The following is a 25,601-nucleotide window of genomic DNA, read 5'->3' as shown; positions in this document are numbered from 1 at the left end:
GCAGGTGGACTCTGGTGGTGATTAATGCTTCTCTACAGGAGGGGACGGTGCCCCAGCACTTTTAAGAAGGCTGTGGTCCGCCCTCTTCTTAAGAAGCTATAGGTGGACTCCACTCGGTTGGATAATTTTCGACCTGTCTCCAATCTTCCCTTTTGGGGGAAGGTTGTTGAGAAGGTGGTCGCGCAACAGCTCCAGAGGTTTCTGGATGAAACGGATTATCTCGACACCTACCAGTCAGGATTCAGGCCTGGATTTGGGACAGAAACAGCATTGGTTGTACTTTTAGATGATCTTTCGCAAGAGCGGGATGGGGGTAGTGCATCCATCCTTGCTCTACTTGACCTCTCAGCAGCTTTTGATTCCATTGAGCATGGGATTCTCCTGGGATGGTTTCGGGAGATGGGAGTGGGAGGCCTTGTGCTGTCTTGGTTCACTTCCTTCCTCTGCAGCTGCTCTCAGTCAGTGTTGATAGGAGGGGAGAGATCCAACCCTCACCCACTGCTTTACGGGGTTCCGCAGGGCTCGGTACTCTCTCTGCTCCTGTTCAATATTTATATGAAACCGCTGGGTGAGATCATCTGTCACCATGGACTGAGGTATCACCAATATGCTGATGATACTCAGCTGTATGTCTCGGCCCATGGTGAGTTAAGTGTTGCTGTGTCCTCCCTCTCGCAGTGCCTGGAGGCTGTTGGGGGCTGGATGGAGAGCAGCAGGTTGAAACTAAACCCTTGCAAGACCGAGTGGCTCTGGGTCTGGGGTTCATTGGTTCAGGGAGAATTACCACCTTTAGTCTTGGATGGGGTGGCACTACCTCAAACAGACCCTGTGTGTAATCTAGGGATTTTCCTGGACTCACAACTCCTGTTCAAAGAGCAGGTGGTGGTCATGGCCAGGAGGCTTTATGCAACTGCAGGTTGTGCACCAGTTACGCCCTTTCCTGGATTAGTGGTCACAGTCACTCATGCCCTGGTCACTTCCCATCTTGATTATTACAATGCGCTCTACATGGGGCTGCCCTTGAAGAGCATCCAGAAGCTCCAGTTATGCAAAATGCAGCAGTTCGCATGGTTTCATGCAGACCCCGGTGTGCACATGTATCACCTCTCCTGCAGGAGCTGCATTGGCTGCTGATTTGCTTCCAGGTGCAATTCAAGGTGCTGGTTATCACCTTTAAAGCCCTTCATGGCTTGGGACCAGGTTATCTGAGGAAACATTTCTTTGCCAGTGACATCTACCCGACCCATTAGAGCGAGGAGGCAGGGACTGCTACGGGTCCCACACCTGGTGGGACCTAGAAGAAGGGCCTTCTCTGTGGTGGCTCCATCTCTCTGGAATATCATTCCCCCAGATATTAGAATGCCCCCCTTGTTAATACTATTCTGAAAGGCACCGAAGAACCTGGTTTTGCCAGCAGGCCTGGGGAACCCAGAGAGGGATGGAACCCATCAGATGGCTAGTGTGACCCGCTGTCATTGGGGTGAGGGAGTTGGTTTTTGTTTGTTTTCTTTTTTTCCCAAATTTTGTTCTATTGTACTTTACTAATTTATTTGATTCTTTTAGTTAGTTCTTATTGTTTTTATTTATATTTTTTATTTTAAATATGATTTTACATTGTGTAAGCTGCCTTGAGTCGCCATGGGTGAATAGGTGGCAATATAAATCAAATCAAATCAAATAAATAAATAATAAACTTCCCAGGGATTTTTTTTTTAATTTTGTACCAACTTTAATTAAATTTCTCTGTCCTCAACATGATAACACATCATCCATTGAACTCCGAGCTTTTCAAATTTGTGTGTAGTTGAGATGTTTGGAGGATCGTGCAAAACTAGCCACTGTATTCAGAATAGATATATTCAACTCTGAGGTAGCCTACCATGGAAAAATAGTGGTTCAAGATTAAAATAATAAGTTTTGCATGGTTGTAAGGGAAACAGGGGTCATTCAAAATAAATGAATAAAATAAAATATCCCCTTTAGAGTGACATTAAAAAAACCTCACACATAATCTTGTAAGAATGAGAAAGGAGACATAAAAATTGAGAGAAAGAGAGAGACCTTTTCAACAGAAACCATCGCAAAATGATCGTTTTTGTTTCCCCATTGTTATTGGTTTGCTTATTTCTGCCCAAAGCCTGCCTGACTCCCCCTTTTTAGCAGGAATCTTTTTTCAGTATTTTAAGGGAAAGAGTGAGAGAGGGAAGGGGGGAGGGAGGGAGGGAGGGAGAGAGAGAGAGAGAGAGAGATTGCTTCCATCATATTACAGCTTTAGCTTGTCACTTGGCCTCAGCATCATGAGAATTCTCTCTGAGAGGGAGAAATAGGAGCCATTAGCCATTAGAGATAATAAACAAGGGAGAAGATAGGCAATTAGTGGCCTCTGGTTCTCCTGTTCTCTCTGTTGTTAGGCTGAATTCCATCTCCGCTCTTTGTAGTTGGGAACCTCATCATCCTGGAGGGCAGGCATGCCATTTGGGCCACTTCCAACCTTGTTGAAACCAGTCCCAGGAAGCCAGGCCAATGATGAGGAATTCTGGGACTTACAGTTCAGCAACATTCCAGATTTGGGTAGTTCCCAGTTTGCTTTACTTTCAAAGAGTTCAGAAAATGTTTTTGACGTCTCCCGGGACCCATTTTTAAGACCTCACTTGATCTCAATGAATGACTCGTTCACAATCTATCAATCCTCCCTCCCTTCACTAGATGGTGGTCATGGATATAAAGTTTGGAAACACCTCATATATACATATTTGATTTCCCAAAGAAAGCCACACAAGATTATTTTGATGCAGTGAATGCAGTATTTGGAGAAGAGGGATCAGAGCTTCCTAACCCCCTTCTTGTGCCAGCTAAAACAGAAATCAACTACGGTTATACCTCCGAGGAAAAGCAAGGAAGAGAAGACCAGAGATGAATGCCACCTCTAAAATTACATCAATGGGGCCAGTATATGCATTAAACCCCTGCAGCTATTGACCCCACCCCCCAAATGAATTTAGAGTGAAATGCCTTTCTGTATTTCTCATCTTTATCTCTTTCCAATGTCTTTAATCCAAAATTCTTTCCCTTTTAAATGAGTACATTCATCTGCACTTACATTTTTTTAAAAAATCAGTGGAACTAAAATCCAGTGTATATATTCATCAAGCGGTCTGTCTCAAGTCAGCCCTTAACACAATTAGCAAAGACTGAATTCTTCAAGCATCCTTAGGAGGTTTAGGGAATAATTCAAGACAGAGTATCGGCCTAAATAGAAGAGTTTCTCCAAGGGTAGATATTGGACACACCATCAGTCTGCTAATTAATATGACTAATGACTTCCAGGGAAATGTTACAGCTCAAGGGAAGACACCAGCCTTATATTTATCAAGATGTGGAAGGTCCAGATTTTCACACTTAAAATACAAGGAAGTTTAGTTTAAGTGCTCCGCCTCTGTTTCCTTCTCTTAAAGCAATTAAAAGAGCAAATGTCTTTTTAATTTAATTTCTTCAACACAGTCTGTTTTCCTGTCTTGTTGGCATTTCATCTTGCCACCATGGAAAATTGATACATGAAGCCCATTTTGCTGTAATTAGGGTAACAAAACTGCTGTGCAAGTAAGCTTAAAAAGTTGCCCTCTTGGGCACTGACAGAATCCTAAGAATTTATCTCAAGTGGACATCACTTCAGCATGGACATAAAAAAGCAGGACATTTTGAGAAAAACAAGGGTTTCATTGGAATATTTCAATTAGCTAAATGTAGAGTCTTGTGCAACGTGTTTGAAAGAAGTGCTTTGCAGCGTGCAGGAACACACAGCTTGGAAAAATAGAAGATAATAATAAAAAATGACAGGAGGAGACAGGTTGACAATATCACTGATGACACATCCATGATCTTACAAGACACAAAGGAGCTGTTATTGGCAGACAGTCCTGCTAAAATGATGCCATTGAAGCCCAAAGAATCAGAGGTGACTGAGTTATTGAATGCCAACTATCTGAGATCTAAGGAATCTCCTGGACTTCATTATTAACCAAGTTGTGGCATTTTGACAGACAGACATGGCTTTTTGAGCATTTGGAATGAGTAAATAACCCACCAGTCAGCAGACTTCAAAAGATCTGAAAGTACTGGTGAGGTCCACTTATACTTTCTCTTTCCAATTTTCCCCCATGGAAGGAATACTGCATCAAAAAGGATTAGAGAGCTCAACAGATCTCCTGCAAAAAAAGACCATGAAAACAATTTAGACCCCACCACAGGAAGTCTATAGAGATGAGTAAAAAAAAATGAAAATGATGGTGATGACTATAATCAAAGACCTGGCCTTCTTTTTCATGCGTCATAAGGGGGACATGTGTAAAAAAAGGGGGGAGAACTCTATTTATGTGGTGGAGACTTCCATCATCACATTTTTTACTTAGGGGGGGGGGGGGGGGGGGGGGGGGGGGGGCCCCCGCGCCCCGGGGGGCCCGCCCCCCCCCGCCGCGGGGGGGGGGGGGGGCGGGCGGCGGGCGGCGGGGCGGGCGGGGGCGGGGGGGGGGGGGGGCCCGCCCGCCGCGCGGGGCCCCCCCGGCCGGGGCCGGGGGGGGGGCCCCGGGGGGGGGGGGGGGGGGGGGGGGGGGCCCGGGCGCGGGCCGGGGGGGGGGGGGGGGGGGGGCCGGGCCCCGGGGGGGGGGGGGGGGGGGGGGGGGGGGGGGGGGGGGCGCCCCCCGGGGGGGGGGGGGGGGGGGGGCGCGCCCCCCCGCCCCGGGGGGGGCGGGGGGGGGGGCGGCGGGGCCGGGGGGGGGGGGGGGGGCGGGGGGGGGGGGGGGGGCGGCGGGGGGCTTTTTTTTTTGGGGGGGTTTGGTTTGTTTTGGGGGGGGGGTTTTTCCCCAGGGTTCCTGACTTAGACCCCTGCGCCAGCTTTTGTCCAAACATAGATCTTATACAATATATGGAAGTGAGTTTGGAAGTTTCTGTTGAGTGGTATGAGAGAAAATCAGTGGAAAGTAGTTTTAGAAAGGAAATACTGCATAAAATAAGTGCTTGGAACAAAGTAGGAGCTTTGTCTTGTCCCCAGATGAAGAGTTCCAGGAGAACAAGGAAGTATAGTTAGTCATCTATGTACAACCACAGCTGGGACCAGAATTTCCATTGCTAAGCAAGACAGTTGTTAAGTGAGACATGCCCAACTTTATAACTTTTTTTTTTGCCATGAATGTTAAGCAAATTAGTGCAATTGTTAAATTAGGCAGTGCTTCTCAATTTTGGCAACGTTTAAGATTATGGACTTCAACTCCCAGAGTTCCCCAGCCAGCCAGATCCAATCCCACTCAACTTCTTTCAAGAATAGCCAATGTTCTCTAGCACCTCTCATTGGTTGGGTCTTTGCTCTAAAGCAGTGCTTCTCAACCTCATCAAGTTTAGGTTGTGTGGATTTCAACTTCCAGAAGCTAGCAGGGGAATTCTGGAAGTTGAAATCCACACTTCTTAAACTTGCAAAGGTTAAGAAACACAGCTCTAAAGTAATGCTTCTTTCTCAACCTTGGCAACTTTAAGATGTGTGGACTTCAATTCCCAGAATTCTCCAGGCAGCAATCTCCTGCATTCAGGGATGGATACCTTATCATGAAGAAACATCATTTTCAACAAGCCATAATTTCAACCTGTTAGAACTGATCAAACTGTTGAGGACACAGAGGGAGAATATGCTACCCCACTAAAACTCATATTCCTGACAATTTCCTTGTGGAGAGACTAGTTCACTCTTCAAGAACAAACTACTCACTCATTTAAATAATGTGCCATGTCAAAGTCTGCCTTCCATTTTCTCATTTTTCCCCATTATGAAAGAAGCTTCTGTTCTAGCATTATTTTCATGATCTTCCGGATGCATGAGAATGGCCTAAGTCTTTTATTACTAGACTTTGGAGCTAAATTTTGCACAGGGTATGTCAGGCTACAGAACTTTTCCCATTCACTCAACTAGAATGAACTTATGAAAATGTATGAAAACGTATCAAAAAGGAATCCTTTATTGAGATGAGGCAATTCATGTAGGAGTTCAAAGCAGCGTCTGAGGTCTCTCAGGCATACAGTGATACATAAGGGAGTTTAGAACCCCTCCCCTTATCTCGATGTGTATTTAGTGAAACAAAAGCCAGTAGGTTAATTCCTCCCCGCCCCTTTTGTAAGGAACGATCTTTTTCATAGTTTCCCAGGGCATACCTAATTTCCCCCCACCTCCTTTTTAGAATGAACTTTTCCAGAGATTCCCAGGACACATCTCACTGTGGAATTTTTATGATCTTCTCATCTCCTGGCTGTGCCTCTCAGAGGTGATAGTTCTGGCCATCTGGCTTTTCTCCCTCCATTGTATCATGTGTGGGTTATATAAATTCGATATAAGATTAAATATATTCAGGTTACATCAAGAAAGGATTTCTTTATCAGCCCCCCCCCCCCCCTTTCTTCTTCCACTGAAGAAATGACAGATACACGGATCGGACATTGTGCTTCTGCTAATGTTATGAAATGGAAGACATTGATGGAGATCTCTTGGCTGCTTTTTCATCATTGCAACAATGCTAAAGCCCACTTCTCTTTCAAGCTGCCATGGTGCAGTTTAGAAATGAGTTGTGGTCTTCCAGAATGATTCTATACATATTATTCTTTGTTTCAATTCCTCATTTTTGATGGTATAAAACTGAAAACACCCATTGCTTGAGGTCACAACTTCATAAGAGGATTCTGTCTATAGCCCACAAGACAGTTTCAGCAGTTGGCCCCATATTATTCAAGAAGAGCAGTGAACAGGCAATTCTCATTTCTGTCTAATTGGCTCGGGAAGAAAGGATGAATGGAAGTGGCTGACAATTGCATATTGTTAAAGGCATTTCATATGTGACAATATCACTGTGAAGAGGAATACAATAGATGTTATTCCTCCATTTTGGGTATTTCTAGTTAAAAGTATCTACTACTATGAGTGAATTCATTTTTAGAGAAATGTGGCATGTAGGAAACTGTTAATCTTTAGAATTGCTGTCATTGTTGCAAGTTCTCAGTTTACATGAAATTTGTGGGGTATCTGTTCTTAAATTTGAGTTCCTAGGTGTTTCTTTTCAGACCATCTCTTTCACAGTCTTCTCACAGACTTAACTTGGAGCTCATTCATAGAATATTAAAACACAAAAGCATGTTGTTTTGCAAATGCTTTTCATGTATAGCAGGCCTTTCTTTTTTTACTAAATATATATTTCACGCTTCCTGCTCAGATTTTTTAAGCATCATGAAGACTAAGATTTGATTAAATAATTTTTTTTATTTTTTTTTATTTTTCTTATATGTATCCATGTATTCATCACTATGTTTTTACTTATACTTATTATCTTGTAAGCAATTGACAAACCAAATAAATAAATAAGAAAAAACAAAAAACCTCAGTTCAGATACCTGTCATTTGAGGAAGCAGATGAAGAAATATTTGCTTTTCACGTAACTTAGACTTCTGAACCATCTCAGATATGTTGCCCATAACAGTTCACTAGCAATAAGCATCAGGGAGAATCTGATCATTTGTTCACTATAAAAAAGGGGGATCTGCATTGCTTCTGATGATCTTACAAACATGAAGGCTTCTTTGCTACTCTTCAAAGCAGTTGCCTCTTTAAGCAGGTTCACAGAGCAGTTGTGGAGGGTAGCCAACTAATCTATGGCACAGTGGTGTGGCCTCAAGATCTGTGGGCTTCAACTCCCAGAATTGGCTGGGGAATTCTGGGGGTTGAAGTCCATAAGTCTTAAAGTTGCCAAGGTTGGACATGCCTGATGTAACAGATTGAAAGAACTGCAGACAGATCACACTTCAATGCATTCTAAAGCAATTTTTTGGAATCAAACCCAAAGTAGCACACAACCCTAATAAATTTCCCTGTTATTAATCATTGGTCTTCTTGCTAGAAGAGAACAAGTTTTATTTGCAAACCTAAAGAATCAGCCTGCCAAATCTTGGTCACATGTATGAAATGGTCAGTATTCATTTTGCACTGTCAACTGCGGCTCTCACTCTTCATTCAGATCTACCTTCTGACCATAAAACTTTGTCCCCACGTCTGCTATATCATCTTTTTTAAAAATATGGACATTATAGCTTGCCCACTAACTCTAACTGTGGTTAAACAAAGCATGACTTGGTGCAACGTGTGGATTCAATCACTTGTCAGCAAGACTCACCAAAATATACTTTTGATCCACAAGATGCTCAAATACCAGGAATGCAACTAGCACAGCTCCATCTGTGTGTATAAATAAATTCAGCACTCATGTGGTTACAATGTGAAATCTCTTGTGTGGAAATTGCACAGATTTGTTGCAGTTTAAAACAAATTAAACTAAATTGGAAAGATCCTGTTGGGCAAGAAAAGAATTCTTGGCTCTGTTTCCAAATGGCTTTTGCTGTTACAAGTGTTCTTTTTCCTCTTGAATATACTAAAATGATAAAGTAGGGATCTCTGTCTGTATCCTCCATTAAAACATACATACATACGCCCAAAACTTTGCAAATTGCCTTCAAAGTATAATTTTTACTAGAACACAGCGTATACTAAAAAATTAAAAAGGAATAATTGGTTTAATTAATTAGTAGCATGAAATTAAATTGCATTTCTATCTCACCTGCTTCTTTGTCATGCATCCCCCTTCCCTCTTATTAAAATGTGGCCTTTGACACATCACTCAAAGACCACAAGCAATATACTTGAGGCAATAAAGAAAGTGGATGGAGAGAAAGGGAGAGAGAGACAATGGATGGATGGATGAAAGTAATAGAACTTTCGTTCAGGTTGAATTGAAAACTTGGTGCTCCTTTGTTTCAGTGGTCTCCTGTGGCCATCCTGGATCCCCACCTTATGCCCAGATCTTGGGTGATGTCCATACCGTAGGGGCAGTGGTGCACTACAAATGCCAAGAAGGCAGAAATTTGATTGGTAATTCCAACCGCACATGTCAGCTTGATGGGCGTTGGAGTGGCTCTCTACCTCATTGCTCAGGTAAGAAAACTTAGCAGCAAAATAGGTGGTTACCAAGATGGGGGCATATGGGCTGATTTATTCTCATCTCTTTAAGTAGCATCACTCAATCAGTTTGCATTAAAACAATCTGGATTTCAAGGAAAGTTTGCTTTGGAGTAGGCCTAGGTCCACTTGTGATAACTTCTGGGAACACCTTCAATAACTTATGTCTTTTCCTGATCTCTGTTAGATTTCATACCAAATACGGTTATAAATCTCAACTTTCCAGTGACACATTCAAGAGAAAACAAACAACTGAAGTCCATATTTTAATTAATTAAAAGTTCCTGCCAGGCAGTCTTACAAATTATTTTGCTATAGGATTATGAAACACATGAAGGGCACATATTTTCAATATATGCGAAGCACACTACATGGCTTAGGAGAAAAGAGTTTATAGTAGAAATTGCTGGATAATGGCTGTTACATTTTTTTAAAGGAGAATCTCCATCATTTTAAGCTTTTCTGATGGGTCAGACATAACATCACTTCTATTAACCCTCAATCAGCATAGCCATGTTAACAGCTGGGTTTGAAAATTGGAGAAGACAAGTGTAGAAGAACATTTCTTCTTCAAAAGTTATTGTGTCTACCATGTGAATATTCCCAATATGTGAATCAAACAACAAGGGAACAAGGAAGTTTCCTTAGTCTGGTCCAGCAGGGCTTTGTAGCTTCTCATATTTGATACATGGCACAGTTTTAAAGGTCTTAAAGCTCTTGAAATAATGTGACTAGGAGTCATAATATTTTCAGGAGAGGCTAGATTAGAATAAGGTAAAGAGGTTATCTTTTTTCCTGATGCTGCTTGGGGAGAAAATATAGGCAGCACCTGTAGAGAATAGGCATCACACATTTTTACCTTCTCCTCACATTTAATATTCAGTGATGTTTTATCTCAGAGAGCAGTCCTCCTCTCCTCAAAACTTATGTCTCTTCATAGTTATGCCATGCAACTGCTATGGAGAGTATGCTGTGTTGAATACCTTCAAAAGATATCTAAACTCAGAAATAGGTATACCTAAAAGCATAAAAGAATCCCAATTTTGATTCTGTGTGTTCTCTGCCCTGAGATGACCCTTGCCTGATCTATCCCATCTCTTGTCTCTTGCATGAATTCTTTGGAGAGCAAAATTAGCTTTTGTAGTTTCATGACATGCACTGTCAACGAAACAGTAATGTTGCCAGATACTCAGTTCACTTTGGACTGCAATTAAGGATCTTGAAATTGAAAGGTTTTCTACTGTTAAATTAGTAAATAAGTCTGCATGTGATGTAGGCTGTGGAGAGGTTCACAGCAGGATTGGGATCTAGTTAATCTTGCACCACTTTTTGATGCCAGCACTTACCCATTAATAACTTGAAAGTGTACTTCCTCCTCTGTTTATGAGAAAACCTTTTCATAAAGAAGAATTTTTTTAAAATGTTCTCACTAGATATCCAATCAGAAAAAATGATTTGCAAAGTTGGTTTGGAGGGAAAAAAATGTGGACCATTGCTGGTGCTTTACATAAAAAAAGATGTATAGCTCAATTCCATACATGTCCAAAAAAGATTTTAAAAAAAACATTGATTCTCCCACACAAGCAATGCAACAGACTTGTTTTGGAGAGCTGCGTTTAAAAAAAAAACTGATTGGTGGAAAGAGGCAAGAACAGATGGTCACCACATGAGTAAAGGATCAGGCACCATTCCAGCTGTCAAATCATTCCTTCAAAATGGCTTCCTTGCACACACACACTTCCCTTTTGACAGTAAAGGAAATGACTTACTGGCTCATTGGAGCACCATTTCTCTGTTCCCAACAAAGCCAGCACCTCTGTTTCTGCAAAGCTAACAGGTGGCCTTGAAGCACCTTGTAATTTCTAGTTTGAAAAAGACCCAAATTGGCAAGCCAAAACCAAAGGAAAAAGATGTAAACAGGGCTAGCAGTTGCTGTGTACATCTGCTTGGAATTGTCCCAAGAGTTACTCAAGAGATTGTTTTAAATAGATTTGTTGCTTGAACCACTGATACCATATTTCTGTAGTGCTGTATTTTACACAAAAGTGCAGAAACAGAGTTGGAGAAGGCTCCACAGTCTGAATGATGGGCTCAATATAGGCTGTCAACAGAGTCTGGACCAGGAGTAACTCAAAAGCTACAGATGAGTTGGTCAAAGGAAGATGTTAGCAATGAAGAAGCTCATGTCCATGTACTGATACTTTCTATATGTGCTGGGACCAAAGGGTAAGAGTTATGAGAGCTACAGGGCATCACACTAGGGCTGTGATGGCGAGCCTATGGCACATGTGCCAGAAGTGGCATGCAGAGCCATCTCTGCCGGCATGTGAGCCATCGCCCCAGCTTAGATCCACTGCATGTGCGTGCATGTCTCTCACCAGCCAGCTGATTGTCAGGTATCTGTCACACATGCATGGGGAGAGGGGTGCATGCAGGAGATGCGCACTCATGCACGGGTGGTGGTGGGAGCACGGGGGTCATGCGCACATGCACAGGGGCGGGGGAGCATGGGAGGAGCACGGGGTGTTGCATGTGCATGCACAGGAGGCAGGGGAGCGCAGGGGGAGCACATGCATGCACAGGGGCATGGGGCATTGCATTATGGGTGCAGGCATGCGTGCGCACACACACACTTTCGGCACGCGACAATGAAAAGGTTAGCCATCACTGTACTAGAAAGTGCTGAACTGCTGTCTTGCTATTTGTTTTATTTTATTCTTTAGATTGTTCTTTATTTGTTTGCTTGCGTGCTTTGCTCCAAAATCAATGGGTAGCTTTGGTATTTTGCTACATCTCTACATCCTTGCTTTTAATTCCCATTTTTAAATAAAGGTTATTGGTGCTTAATATTTTTGAATTGCTGCCTAGATTTGTTACCAGCGGTGGAATGCAAATGTATTAAATGGACAATGAGCATCCTTAGGTTCCTAATTTATTTATTTATGTATTTGTGTCCTGCCTTTATTATTTTTACAAGGTGATAAACTTATCCAACACACCTTCTTCCTACTTTCCTCACCACAACCCTGTGAGGTGAATTGGGCTGAGAGAAAGGGACTGGCCCAAAGTCACCCAGCTGGCTTTCATGTCAAAGTGGAACTAGGATTCATAATCTCCTGATGATTAGCCCCCAAGTCACCAGCTGGCTGTCATGACTAAAGAGAGAATAGAGTTCACAGTCTCCTGGCCTGGTGTTACTAGACAAAACTGTTCTAAAATTCCTGAGAAATTGTTCTTTTACGATAGAAATATAAGGACCTTCAGGTCTCTCATCTTTAGTATTTAGTATTTTAGTATTTATTTGATTTGTCAATCGCTTACAAGATACAGGTATAAGAATAAATATAATTTTGAATACATGATAGATACTTATAAGAAAAATAAAAAACAATAGGACAGGGACGGTAGGCACGATTGGTGCGCTTATGCATGCCCCCTACAGACCTCTTAGGAAGGGAGTGAGGTCAATAGTAGACAGTCTAAGGTTAAAGTTTTTGGGGTTTGGGGAAGAAACCACAGAGTCAGGTAGAGTATTCCAGACATTGACCATTCTGTTGCTGAAGTCGTATTTTCTGCAGTCAAGTTTGGTGCGGTTAACCTTGAGTTTGTATCTATTGTGTGCTCTTGTATTATTATGATTGAAGCTGAAGTATTCATTTGCAGGTAGGACATTGCAATGTGTGATTTTATATACATCTTCTTACTAACCCAATGGAATGTTGGAGAGAAAATATGTGAACAAAGTTAGATGTGTATTCCATCTCTTGTCTCTGGGATAATTTTCAAAATCCTGAACAGAACAAGTTGAAATTTGATATGGTGAGATAACAAAAAAGATGGGTGGAGTCTGATTTTAGATTGCAGAGAATCATATTTCCCCCCAAATGGCCCCTTTTTCACTATCTCTTTCCCAATGGGAGAAGCATATGGGTTGCAGCTCACAGTGCTGCTATTTGCTCCATTCTAAGCCTCCCTCCCTCCCAGTCACATGACTCAGAGGCATGTCTACAGTCCACCACTTGTGCTCGTCATAGCACACAGAACCAAGGAAAAGCGCACACATTATCAGTGCACATTACAAGTACTCCTCAACTTATGACCACTGTTGGGACTGAAACCGCAATCATTAAGTGATGTGATCATTAAATGAGCCATATCCAATTTTACAACCTTTGCATGTGAGAAGCCCCCTCCCCCTTTTAGAAAGTTGCAAATGGTGATCCCAGGAAACTGCCACTGCCGTTAATACATGCCAGTTGCTGCGTAACCAAATTTTGATCATGTGACTATTGGGACATGCTGCAACAGTCACAAGTGCAAGGACTGTTCATAAGTTACACTTTTCAGTAATGTCATAACTTCCAGTGGTCACTAACAAATGGTCATACATTGAGGACTACCTATATTTTGTTACAGTAAAGAATATACAGGGGCCTGCCTGAGCAATCACTCTCCAGAAATGTAACGCCTCTATTTTTAAAGGCTATTTGGTTATTGTCAGGCCCCAGATGGAGCCCATTTCTTGATGTGGGTGATTGCTGTGCTCCTCCCTATTCTTCTAACATCTGGAAATCCATTTTCTTTCTTCTCAATTCCCAAGTGGAATTTTGCTGGTTTCCTTGACTCCAATTCTTTTTGTATTCTATCAGTTTTTCCATCAAAGCTGACGGTGAACTGCACCGTCAATGGGTAGAAGAGAGGAGATGAGGGTAGCACTGCTTGCTCCCATGGCAGAACTTCTGATTTCCTTTGGCAGGAAGCATCCGGGGACTTTGTGGTGACCCAGGAATCCCTTCCCACGGTATCCGGCACGGTGAAAACGAGTTAAGCGTGAACAGCACAGTCTGGTTTAGCTGTGAGCCGGGTTACACTCTCCGGGGCTCACTGCAAAGAATGTGTCAAGCCAATGGATCATGGAGTGGCACTCAGCCAGAATGCGAAGGTAAGCCTGGTCAGTTGATCAGCCTGCAAGGACCTATATGGGGCAAGTCAGATGATTTGGGCTGTTTTATGCTTTCTGCGTTCTTTTTTTCTCCTTTCACCAATATATGTCCATTGTTACACACATTTGTTTATTTATTGATTGGATTTATGTGGCTGCCATCACACAACAGCAACTCTGGGGAATTTACAACATTTGAAAACCATACCACAATATACAACATTGTCTTCTTTATCTTTAATGTAAATATTTATGCTGTTTGCACAGAAGCTGGAAGATGGGTCCATATATGGTGAATTAATGGTAACAATAGTATACAGTGAGATTATAATTCTTTCAGAGACTTCTAGCTCTTCACCACCTCACCTTCATCAGCCTGGGCTTTCCAGAAGTGTTGAATATAATATATGTAATTCACAACCTGGCATTCTAAAGCCAACATACATTCTTTTTGAAGGGTAAAAAAAATGGCAGAAGGCTATCTTAATTGTCCTCCTCCTCCTCCTTCCATGTCTAGATCAAACTTTAAATTTCTAGAATAACGTCATAAAGGTTTTGTCATTGGCCAAAAATAAGTCATTATCAGTACATGTTAACATGTTTCTGGTAGTAACACATGAACATATTGGTTTTACATTTAGGCACTCCAACTCTCAACTTATTTAGAGTCCTCCAGGTAGTATAGGATCCTTCAGCCATATCCTTCTTTAATGTTATTCCTTGCTCAATGGTTCCTTCATCCATCTTTTAATTCAATTTTGTTCTTGTGTACCCACAAGAATATTTGTTCTTGCCATAAAGCTGTTCCTAGATCTGAGTCAGTGGGCTTGGGGCAAATGTCCACATATACCTAGCATATATACTACCATAACGTATGGCTTAGTATTTTCAAGCAAGTTTTAGAATCTTTTCAGAAGCTCTACTGACCAGACTGGATTCATGCAATTACTTTTGTTTGCTAATGGCAAGTCTGTATAGCACAGCAAATTTTTCCAGAGACATATTTGTACTTGAATGAAGAATTTTGCTATACACTTCAGGCAACTATCTACCTCACCATTTTGGTTAGCCTGAACCTCTGAGAAAGTCACAAATAAACTTGAAAGATGAAAGTGAGCATGGTTGAATACAGCTTCTACATTTCCGTCTTTGAAATTCTTTTGCACCCTTTGAGATTGTGCTTGTTAAAACTTTGCAGCAAAAAAAACTGGCACCAGAGGGGAAAAATACAAGTTCTTATCCAATTTGAGGAATGAGAACTTCAAACATCTTCCAAATAAGAAGATACCACCTAAGAAGATGTTGGAGTAATCCTCCTTTTGAAAGATTATACTTCAAACAATAAAATTTAAAAAAAAGAAAAGAAATGGAAAATCCCAGTCTGTTAGTCCTGTTAGTCTTAATCCTGCTGACTGGGGAATTATGGGAGTTGAAATCCACAAATCTTAAACACCACCGCCTTAGAGTCTCATGTCTTGATTTGGTGGCTAACAAAAATACTTCTCCTAAATGTGGATTATTAGATGCCTGTGCCCAACAACTAATCCCTAGAGTCCTCTACCTTCATTCTGGAGGTGCCACTAGGAATCATGACCAACATCACCTAAAATCTCTCTTTTGATGATTGTCTAAGTGACCATCATCTTTTGTGATTCCAAGCTTGTGACTAGTTGAGAGCAAGGGCTCACATTAAACTTTCCAAGCTTCCCTTACTATGCTTTTGTCTAGGGATGATCACCAGAGAAATCTGTTGTCATGGTGACATTTTTGTTCAACCAGGAGGCCTCCCTGAGGCCCAGAAGGCAAAAAAAAAAAAAAAAAAAATGTAGCGCAGAGGGTGCAAAAAAAAGAAGCCACATGCCCAGTCACATGGCCACACCCACCTAGCCATGCCCACAGAACCAGTAGTAAAAATATTTGCATCCCACCCCTACTGAAGAGATGTCATAACCTATTATTGTCCTGATGCCCGATAGTTCCTTTGTCACTACTTCAAATATCTTCATTTGTTATTTCATTTTATTGCTGAAAAGGGGATGGGTCATGTATTTCAATCTCAAAACAAATAATTTTATGAAGTTCAGAAGGAGTCAGGAACATGGATCCCAGACAAAACTTTTTAATCACAAGATTATAAATGTAGCATCATGTATGGGGAATGTTTGGTGTTAGGGATGGAAAGTCATTTAGAACTGAAGTGTATTTGATAGGCACTAGGATTTGTATCGAAGACCAAGGGATGAGAAAAAAAGATTTGGAACAAAGGTGCTGGAACACTAAAGCTCAGTTATGGCATGATGCTCTTGGAAGAGAATATAAGAAATTATGACAAGAGTAGCCAATATAGTTTTCAGCTTGAGATGAAAATGAGATGTCACGTATCTTTTCTATGCCATGAAGTTGATTGGTTCATCCCTGGTCATGAGATAGTATTCTCTCCTGCAGAAGGCAATCTCAAGGTGGTTCAGAGGAGGCTTGCTATGCATACCATTTTCTTCTTCCAAAAGTCTACATCACCATACTTCTCAGCTTTTGTTTCCTGAGGCAATTTTCTCCTTGCATGCTCAAAGGTGGAGAACCTGAGGTCTCAAAGCTGCATGCTGTTCCTTGAAACACTGCATGAAGCCTCCAGACTTCCTCCAAAACTGGCAGCAAATTGTAACTGTCAGTGTGGCAGATGGGGAAAATTATTACATCAAGTGAACTGAATTTTAATTAAGTTTTTTTTTTGTCCTGGATCCACTTACATTTCGAAATGTGATCCTTCTAGTATACCATTCAAAAACTAAATGAGTCTCAAACTTCAATTATGCTGCATACTTGGGTTTTCTAGACCAGTGCTGTAAGCAGATTTGAGTTAGGAGAAAGGAAGGGAGGGGACAAGAGGGAAGGGAAGGGAAGGAAGATCTCCAATGTTCCCTCCAGTTTTTTACATGACAACTCAATGGGAAAGCCAGTGGGAATTCAGAAGTTGTTTCTGCTCCAATGTGTCTTGCTTAAGAGTTTTTTTTTTTTAATGCATTTTACTTTATTTAAACATTTATAGAGCTGATCTTATATCAAAGTCTGCATGGCTCCCAATCAACATAAAACAATAGCAACAATAAAACAAAATAATACTGTGTGCTTATTAAAACCATAAACATTTTGAAAAACCCAGCACAAAAGTTAAGCTTTCACCTGCTGTCCCTCATTAAATCCTCCACATCGCTGTATCCCAGTGCTTGTCTCGAATTATTTTGGGATGGCTGGGAAAGTAGAGGCCTGCTGAACTTCAAAGGGAAGGGGTATTCCATAGGGCAGGGGTTGCCATGGAAAAAGCACACTTCCTAGATCCCATAAGATGGCAATCTGAGGGAAAGAACTAGCAGCCTGTCCACCCTGTATGATCTGGTAGGACAGATATATGTCCTTAGGGAGACTCAGTTCTGTAAATAACCTGGCCTGTGTCCTATTTTAAATCCTGGAACCCTAGAAAGAAATGTGTGAGTTTACAACCAACCCAGCCTCCTGCAGTTTAATCAATGCCTGTTTTCAGTGGTTGAAGTGCCAGAACCAGGATTGGCTCCATATGATGAAAGTTCATCCCAAAAAGCTGCAGAGAACTTTCCAAGGAGCATAGAATCCATTGACTTTTTAAAGGCTGTGGTTTCAATCCCCAGGCTTAGAATAGTTACATTTCAAGCTTTCTGCTTCAGAGGTTTGTGGACTGTTGTATACAAAGCATAACCTTTAGCTGGACTCTGAGGAACACTCTTTCCCCCAGTGTAATCCCCAGCTGTCCACACATTTCTGTGGCTCACCTCTGCCTCTGAGACCGAGATGTAGCAGGCAAATGCTTCAGCCCACTTTGGTTCATTTGGCAGTAAAAACAGAAGTGTTTATTCTCCAGAGGGACTGTTAATTTTAAGTTTTTTTTTCCTCTGCCCTATAATCATAAAAATTCAGAGATAACTTTTTTGTCCCAAAAAACCCAATCAATATTTCAAAGGCCACAAATGGTATGGAATGAAGCAAGCTAATTAATCGCGTTTCATTAGAGCTCTGCTGTGTTAGCGTTTCCATTTTATGTGACATAAGCTGCCTTGTAACCAGGATCCCCTTACCAGACTGAAGAGTCAGGCTTCGTTTAGCTTTAATTTCCAGTGAGATTTAAAATGAAAATTGGCATTAAAACAAAAACAAGCAAACACACACAGAGAAACCAGAGGAAAGTTTTTTTTTCCATCCTCCTTTTGGCACCAAACAGGGTTGGAATGAAGAGCGGAGACATGACCTGAGAGTTTGTAAAAATAAGTTTGTGATGGGTGAGAGTTCTTTTTTCATGGCCAGCTTTCCATAATGTTTCATTACCCCTGATTGCATTTGTAAATAAGATATTTTCAGTAGAAGGTGATATTTGTAGCTCAGAATCCTACAACTGTGGGGTCCTTGATACTCTCTGAGTATGTTTATTTTCTTGCAGACATTTCATTACCCAACTAGATAACATAATCAGTGCTGGTCAGTGGTGGGATGACTGTGCAGTGTACAGAGTAGGGATAAGTGTACTAAGTTTGCAATATGGGACGAGTGTGAGCAAATCCAATGCTCATTAGCACTGATGATGTTACTTACTTACTTACATCTGCAAACAAACAACCAAGTGCAGAGAACACCAAGCATTCTACAAATATATTTTTTTATTTAAAACTAAAACTGAATGGGACACAAAAGGGCTATAGCAAGACCAGAGGATAATTATTTGTTTGTTAAATGCCCCATATTCTGTTTAAGCAAGTCTATCATGTGTTCTGGGTGACCATCCCTTATCCATTCTTTGAATGTTGCCCTTATCCATTCCATCTTCCCACCATTTCTCTTGTTTTCCGAGCAAACTGTGAATGGCTGTTCAAAATCATGTGGAATTGTCAACTCACAAACAAGGACTTGAAAAGGCATTCCACCGCATCTTGTTCCAAGGCTGGATTTCAGCAAAGACATTGTAATCTTTCAAAGGAAAGACTCTGGAGCATTGATTGAATGGCAAAGAAAACGCTGCTGGGAGCCTCAGACCATTAATTTAGCAGAGGTTTCAGAATAACAGGTTGGATCTTAATCTCCAAGGGAAACGGCTGTTTTAGTACACCTATTTAATTGAGGAGATAACAGCAAATTCATCTATGCAAATTTATATAGATGTAAATTTCCTTTATATGGTGTTACCCATTTAAGATCCAGGGTGTTTGAAAAGCCACATGTTCTGGACAGGGTGTGCATTTTTTTTTCCTTTGGGGGAGACTTTTAAATTTGCACATGGTAACAGTATAATGTGGCTGTTTGAATGATCTGCCTTTCTTCTGTTGAGGAAAATGCTGACTTCATAGAAAGAGATCACCCTAAAAACTCTGTTGACTGTGACAGAGAATCTAATACTGATGCCTAACTTAAAAGAACTGCATTAAGTTTATGGAATAAAAACACATTCATGCAAAATACCAACTTGTATTTTGGTACAATATTTCACAATGTTTTATAGCATACTCAAAGGAAGAAGAAACCGTTGGGGAACACATAATGCAATATTCAATAGGAGATAAGTGTGGAAATTGGTTTGTTTATTTTCCAGGACACATTAAAATGCTCATTCTACCATATGGTTAGATGTTTAAACGTGTCCCATAGCTCAGTCCTCTTCACGTGTCCATCACACTCCAAATGATGGCTTTTAAATCTCAATATGTATATTTAGGATTGTAACTCAAGAAATTCATCCAGCCCTCATAATCAAGAGAGCATTTTCAATCTTCTCCATCCTGGCACCCTCCTATGACAGCAACACCCAGAATTCTCACCCAATACAAGTAGTCCTCAACTTACAACTGTTCATTTAATGACCATTCAAAGTTGCAATGGCACTGAAAAGAGTGACCCATGACCATTTTTCACACTTGCAACCTTTGTAATCACCTTTGTCATGTGATCACTTTTTGCAATCTTTTGACAAGCAAAGTCAATGGAAAAGCCGGAATCACTTAACAATCGGGTTACTAACTTAACAACTGCAATGATTCACTTAACAACTGTGTCAAGGAAGGTTGTAAAATGGGTCAAAACTCACTTAACAAATGTCTCACTTAACAACAGAAATTTTGGGTTCAGTTGTGGTTGTAAGTTGAACACTACCTGTATGGGACTTTCAGACTTGTTCTATAAGGAAATGAGGCCTTTCTCCACTTGCTTTTAACTGTGCCCCAGCAAGCTTTTTTTCCTGTAATATCTTTACCTGAATTAGAATTAAGCCACTTTTAGCTGTACCAGAGTTAAAGCCATGTTCTTCCCCAACATAATTGTTTGTTATATATAATTGTTGTTTCAGTGTCCAAGGGTGATGAACCCATTACCTTGAAGAGAAGTTAGAAGATTGCAGTGACTTGAAACAAAGGCATTGTAACAGGAAGAAGATTGGCAATGGTGTTCGTTAATGACATGCTCATATAATTTTTTTGTCAGCTCAAGGATGTATGGACAAGCAGCTCAACAGGGTTCACCACTATGACCCAGTGTGTCAGTTTTAAAATTCAGCTGCCACCTTTTTTTAGAGAGTTGGAGGAGTTGAAAAGTTCAAGGTTATTCTGTATGTAGTATTAAGTAATTCCAGTGGCAGTTAATTGGTGCTTGTGATTTATGAAGTGTAGAAGTGGGAGGAGAGAAGGTGGATTCTGTGTAAGGCTCGAAAATAATTTAACTTGGGAAATTGCCTTTGACATGCCAGATCTGTTTCTAATAAATTCAACCTTGGAGAGAGATGTCTTGGAGTGATTGATATTATGGATACTTTCTGGATGCCTTACACAGTGCAGAGACCTTGCTTTGCACTTGGGGGTTCTATCTTCAGCCTTTAGTTTTAAGGAAGTAGAATCAGGGATGTGATCTTTCTCTGCCCAACATCACGGATAACTGCTGAAAGTCCCAACGGAGAGTACAGATCCACCCATCAGATTTCTCTAACTCTGCATTGATATCTGCACATTAATGCAAATACTTCATAGCCAAGGATATTGTTGCACTCCTTTGCACTCCTTTGACTCCTCTTTCATTATTCATTGGTTGCAGTGATATCATGTGGGAACCCTGGTACACCCAGCAATTCAAGGGTATTATTCAATGACGGCCTGGTGTTCTCCAGCTCCATCATATACAAGTGTCGCGATGGCTATTATTCCACAGGTGTGCTCAGCAGGCATTGTACAGTCAATGGAACCTGGACCGGGAGTACCCCAGAATGCACAGGTGAGTTGGTCAAAGGAAGATGTTAGCAATGATGAAGCTCATTTCTACAACTTGATGCTTTCTAGATGTATTTGGACCAACAGCTAAGAGTTATAAGAACTGCAGGTCATGATACTAGGGAATGCTGAAATGCTACCTTGCTGTTTAATTTTAGTTTATTCTTCATTTAGTATCCATATTTCTTTATTTCTTTATTTATACTTTGCTTCAAAATCACGGAGTTCTTTTTTCCCCTTTGTTATTTGTTACATCTATACCTTTATCCTGTTATCTCTACTTAGGACTTTTAAATTGCTGCCTTAGGCTTGTTCCCAGTTGTGGAACATAAAGTTATTAAATAAATAAGGAGCATCCCTGGATTGGCATATCCCAAATTCTTCAGAAATGGTACTTTTCATATAGAAATGATAAGTTTTCCCATCCTTCAAGGAGATGAGTTCTCCATCCTGCAGTTTCTGTATGAGTCACTGTTCTGAAGAGACCACCTCTGAGCAACTTTAGTGCAGATTGTATTCTGTAAATTCCCATGAAGAGGTTATTGAGAAAAAGGTAATGTTAGGGCAAGGGTTGGCAAGGAGATATATTGGAGAAACACTTCACTGAGCATGGGAACTCTGAATAATCAAACATTATTTCTTAAGGCAGAACACATGTTCTATTGCATGCAGACTCACAAGGCCATTGCCTCCCCAAGTAGGGAGCCTTCCTTTATCAACTTCGAAGTACAGTGAAGGAAAATCCTGGCATCATGCCAGAGGAAAAGCTTTCAGTGCTTAAGAATCTCGAGCTTAGTTAAGAATGCCATGAATAAGACAAAATGTCTTAAATGGATTCACTGTTAATAATGTTTGGACTTTGGTTAGGTCGGAATGGCACCCACTATCTGTTGTACACTGTTTTAAGAAATGTTCTTGCCCATCATAACCCATGCTGGGTAGAACATCTGGTGAGAGGACCAAATATAAGATTTTAATTGCCCTTACCTTGTTTCCAGACAAACTGGAAGTCTTTGTTCATGGTTAGTGGGACAAGGACAAGGAGTAAAGAAAGGTAGTTTGAGCCAATAGTTGGGCATGCCCAACCACACTCTAGCCTCCATCTCTATCTCAAGGCACAAAGTGTCAGTAAAGACACTTGAAGGACATTTCTTTGAAGTTTAGATTGTACACATTCTAGTGGTGTGAAACTAGAAAAGGGACCCAGTTGGACATAATAGAAAAGCTATGCTAATGGCTTGGCATCAAATAATTTGAGAACTATAGGTATATAATAACCATTTCTTGCCTTAAAATATTTAATGATGGCAGATTAATTCTCCTGTGCATTTTCAGCAATGTAGTTCCCATGGAGCTTCCAATTGACAGTAGAATTATGAACAATCCTCAATTATTTTATTCTTGTGGCTATACATGTTCCACAAAAAGGTTATTGAGGCTTTTGGCATATCCTATGATGTTAGCTTTCTGATAATTGTGTTCTAGTTGGTATTCCTTGCAATAATATGCTAGGTGATTTTCAAGACCAACAAACATTATTGAATATATCCCTGGATCATCTGCACAGAAATATCTCTTCAAGGAGAGAGAGTTCACATTGTGGAGATGTCCCACTATGAAATTAATGTAAAGTGGGACTAATATGCAGCTTTGTTTAACACTTTTCTTGGTTTCAATAACGTTGGGTAAGATGGTCTTAGTGACTACAACTTTCTTTGAATAACATGACTTTATGCAGCACAGATATTAGATAAAGTCAACACTGGTTGATCAAGGAAACTTCTAACTTCTCCCATAGTTTAACTTAGGAGAGAGCATCAAATGCTGCTTTGAAATCTCTAAAAGCAACATAATGAGAAGTTGTGTTGCAGGAGAAGTATTTTTCCAATGCGATGCTCAAATGTGAGGCGCTGATCAATAATGGATCAGCCAGCCTACTCTTTTGTCAGCAGGTTCTCTTGTTCCAGCCAGTCCTAAAATTTCCATTGTAGATGTCCTGCATTGAGTTTGCTGACTGTGTTAAGAGGGCTAATGGGTCTATCATTAACACGATAATCTATTTTCCCCTTTTAACCAGAATTGATTTTTTTTCAGGGAGGAGGGGAGATAATAGTACTCACAGACCAGAAGTATGAAGGAATTTCTGTGTTTTTTAATCCTGTAAACCACAATTGAAATCATGAAGCCCTTCCCCCAATTTTGCAAGTAGTAAATAGACTTGCAGAATTTCCATTTGGAAAGGTACTGACCTATCCATCACACTATTTAGGAATGAGATAACTAGTTACTCCCAGCTTCACCATAGGAGAATATCTTGAACTTGAGGACTGTTGTAAGAATTTGCTTTCAAAATAATACTGTTGTTTTCATTATTAACATCAACCTTGCCTTTGAGATCTGCAGCTGATCTTCTTTTCTTCTTTTTCCAAGTGATAAACTGTGGGGACCCTGGAGTACCAGCCAACGGCATTCGAATGGGCAATGACTTCACCTATAATAAGACTGTCACATTTCAGTGCATGCCAGGTTACATGATGGAGTCAGAAAGAGCTTCTACTTTAATTTGCACTAAGGACCGGACCTGGAATGGGACAAAACCTGTCTGCAAAGGTAAGGCCAATTTAATCACAACATTAGAGCACATGTGGGATTTCCCTATAGTTTACATCTGTGTTTCTCAACCTTGGTGACTTGAAGAAGTGTGGCTGGGGAATTCTGGGAGTTGAAGTCCACACATCTTCAAGCCGCCAAGGTTGAAAAGAGCAGGGGTGGCAACTATGGCCCTTTACAACCTCCCAGAATTCCTGAACCTGCATTGCTAGTTTGGGGATTCTGGGAGCTGAAGTCTAGAGGTCATAAAGAGGCCATAACTGCCCACCCCTGGTCTAGAGGAACATTTCCCCACCAGGTAGTCTCCAGATAGAAAGGATAGGATAAGCCACAAAAGCCAGATAGAGAAATTCTTTTTCTTCCCTCAGTCTCTCACTTCTTCAATTTGTTTAAAAAAAAATTAGCCCAAGGCTAATTAGGGCTGTCAAACTGGTGGCCCACAGGCCAGATGTGTCACATGGAGGCCACACCCACCCCAGCTCCACAAAGGGGAAAATGTCACGAAACGTCACGTGATGGCAACATGATGCGGCAAATTTGACACCTGTGCCTTAGAAAGAACAGCCTGGAGAATGTCTCATAGGCAGGATATGCATACCTGTACTAGGTGATCAAAGAAGGGCTGTTATATGTGTATTCTGTCTTTCATTGTTGTGTAATTGCTCCAGTATAGCCTTCCATGCTACTGTCCAAGATCTCAAGAGAATTAATCCATTATATTACTGCTGGAAGGATATGAGAGTTTTTTGTTTTTAAGAAATAGTTGTAGAAATTTTTCTTCCCCTTGAAAAATCTGGTAAAAACTGTCCACCAATTTCTTTAACCACAAGGTTTTTTTTTAAAGAATCCTAAAGAAACCTTTTTGGCCCATTTCTGTTCATGGCTCACATTATTTTGAATCCCTGTGGTCAGTGGAAAGCCAGGAAGAACTGGTTTCAAAAATAATCTGAGACTTTTTAAAGAATTAGAAGTGAAGAATTTGGATTAGAGGTGGATTCAGAAGCCATATATAAATTAGTCTTGGTTGCACATGGAAGCACATGGTTCTAAAGAGTCTATAAGATCATCCTGTCTAGTGATGTACATAGTGTTAATGTCCTTCATGCCAGGATTTCTGATTCGCTGTACAAGCATGTTTACATTTTCCCTTACTTTATGCCTAGGTGCTACAGATGGCCAATTTGCTATTCAGTTACTTGCATTCTGTGGCCTTATTTAATTACCATCCGTATTTCATTTTATTTGCCCCAATAGAAAGAACAGGGTAACATCTGTGAATTCTAGCCCTTTGAAGAAGGAGCTTTGCAGCAATAACCACAATTTCCTTCAATATGTAGAGCACACTCACATGATAATAATAGAAACCCTGGAACATGAATTCTAACCTTTTGGGTCTCTTGTTGAGTTCAGTGTGACTTTTTCTCCCTAGCTATCATCTGCAAATCTCCACAAATTGTTTCCAATGGAAGGGTCATGGGCTCAGATTTCAGTTGGGGCTCAAGTATCAGTTATACCTGTCTGGAAGGCTACCAGCTCTCCCTAGCTGCTGTTTTGACCTGTGAAGGAAATGGATCATGGAGTGGAGAAATCCCACAGTGTTTTCGTAAGTAGACAGTTCCAGCTGAACAAGACATGAAGTCAGAAGTGGAGTAGCTGGGGCTTGTTATGTTATAAAGGCATATCCATCACAAACTCTTGTTATCTGACTGGTGTAAAAGCCAGGATCCAGTCTTTAGTGAGAAC

At 40.9% G+C, this 25,601-nt stretch overlaps 1 protein-coding gene across 2 annotated transcripts in view; it reads left to right on the top strand.

Moving 5' to 3' along the window:
- CSMD2 (CUB and Sushi multiple domains 2) overlaps window positions 1–25,601 on the top strand; it is a 642,692-nt gene that overhangs the window by 591,663 nt on the left and 25,428 nt on the right. For both annotated transcript variants that reach the window (XM_087970516.1, XM_087970515.1), the window contains 5 exons: window positions 8,841–9,014; window positions 13,795–13,980; window positions 21,076–21,252; window positions 23,679–23,858; window positions 25,288–25,461. In XM_087970516.1, coding sequence (XP_087826642.1) covers window positions 8,841–9,014; window positions 13,795–13,980; window positions 21,076–21,252; window positions 23,679–23,858; window positions 25,288–25,461 — 891 coding nt within the window. The remainder of the gene's footprint in view (window positions 1–8,840; window positions 9,015–13,794; window positions 13,981–21,075; window positions 21,253–23,678; window positions 23,859–25,287; window positions 25,462–25,601) is intronic.

The sequence above is a fragment of the Notechis scutatus genome, chromosome 8 (assembly GCF_049901735.1).
Source record: "Notechis scutatus isolate UNSWTSFEM ecotype Mainland chromosome 8, rNotScu1.2, whole genome shotgun sequence".
In the NCBI taxonomy this organism is placed as follows: Eukaryota; Metazoa; Chordata; class Lepidosauria; order Squamata; family Elapidae; genus Notechis; species Notechis scutatus.
The sequence above is the reverse complement of the archived record's forward strand: the minus strand, read 5'-3'. Positions and strand labels throughout refer to the sequence as shown.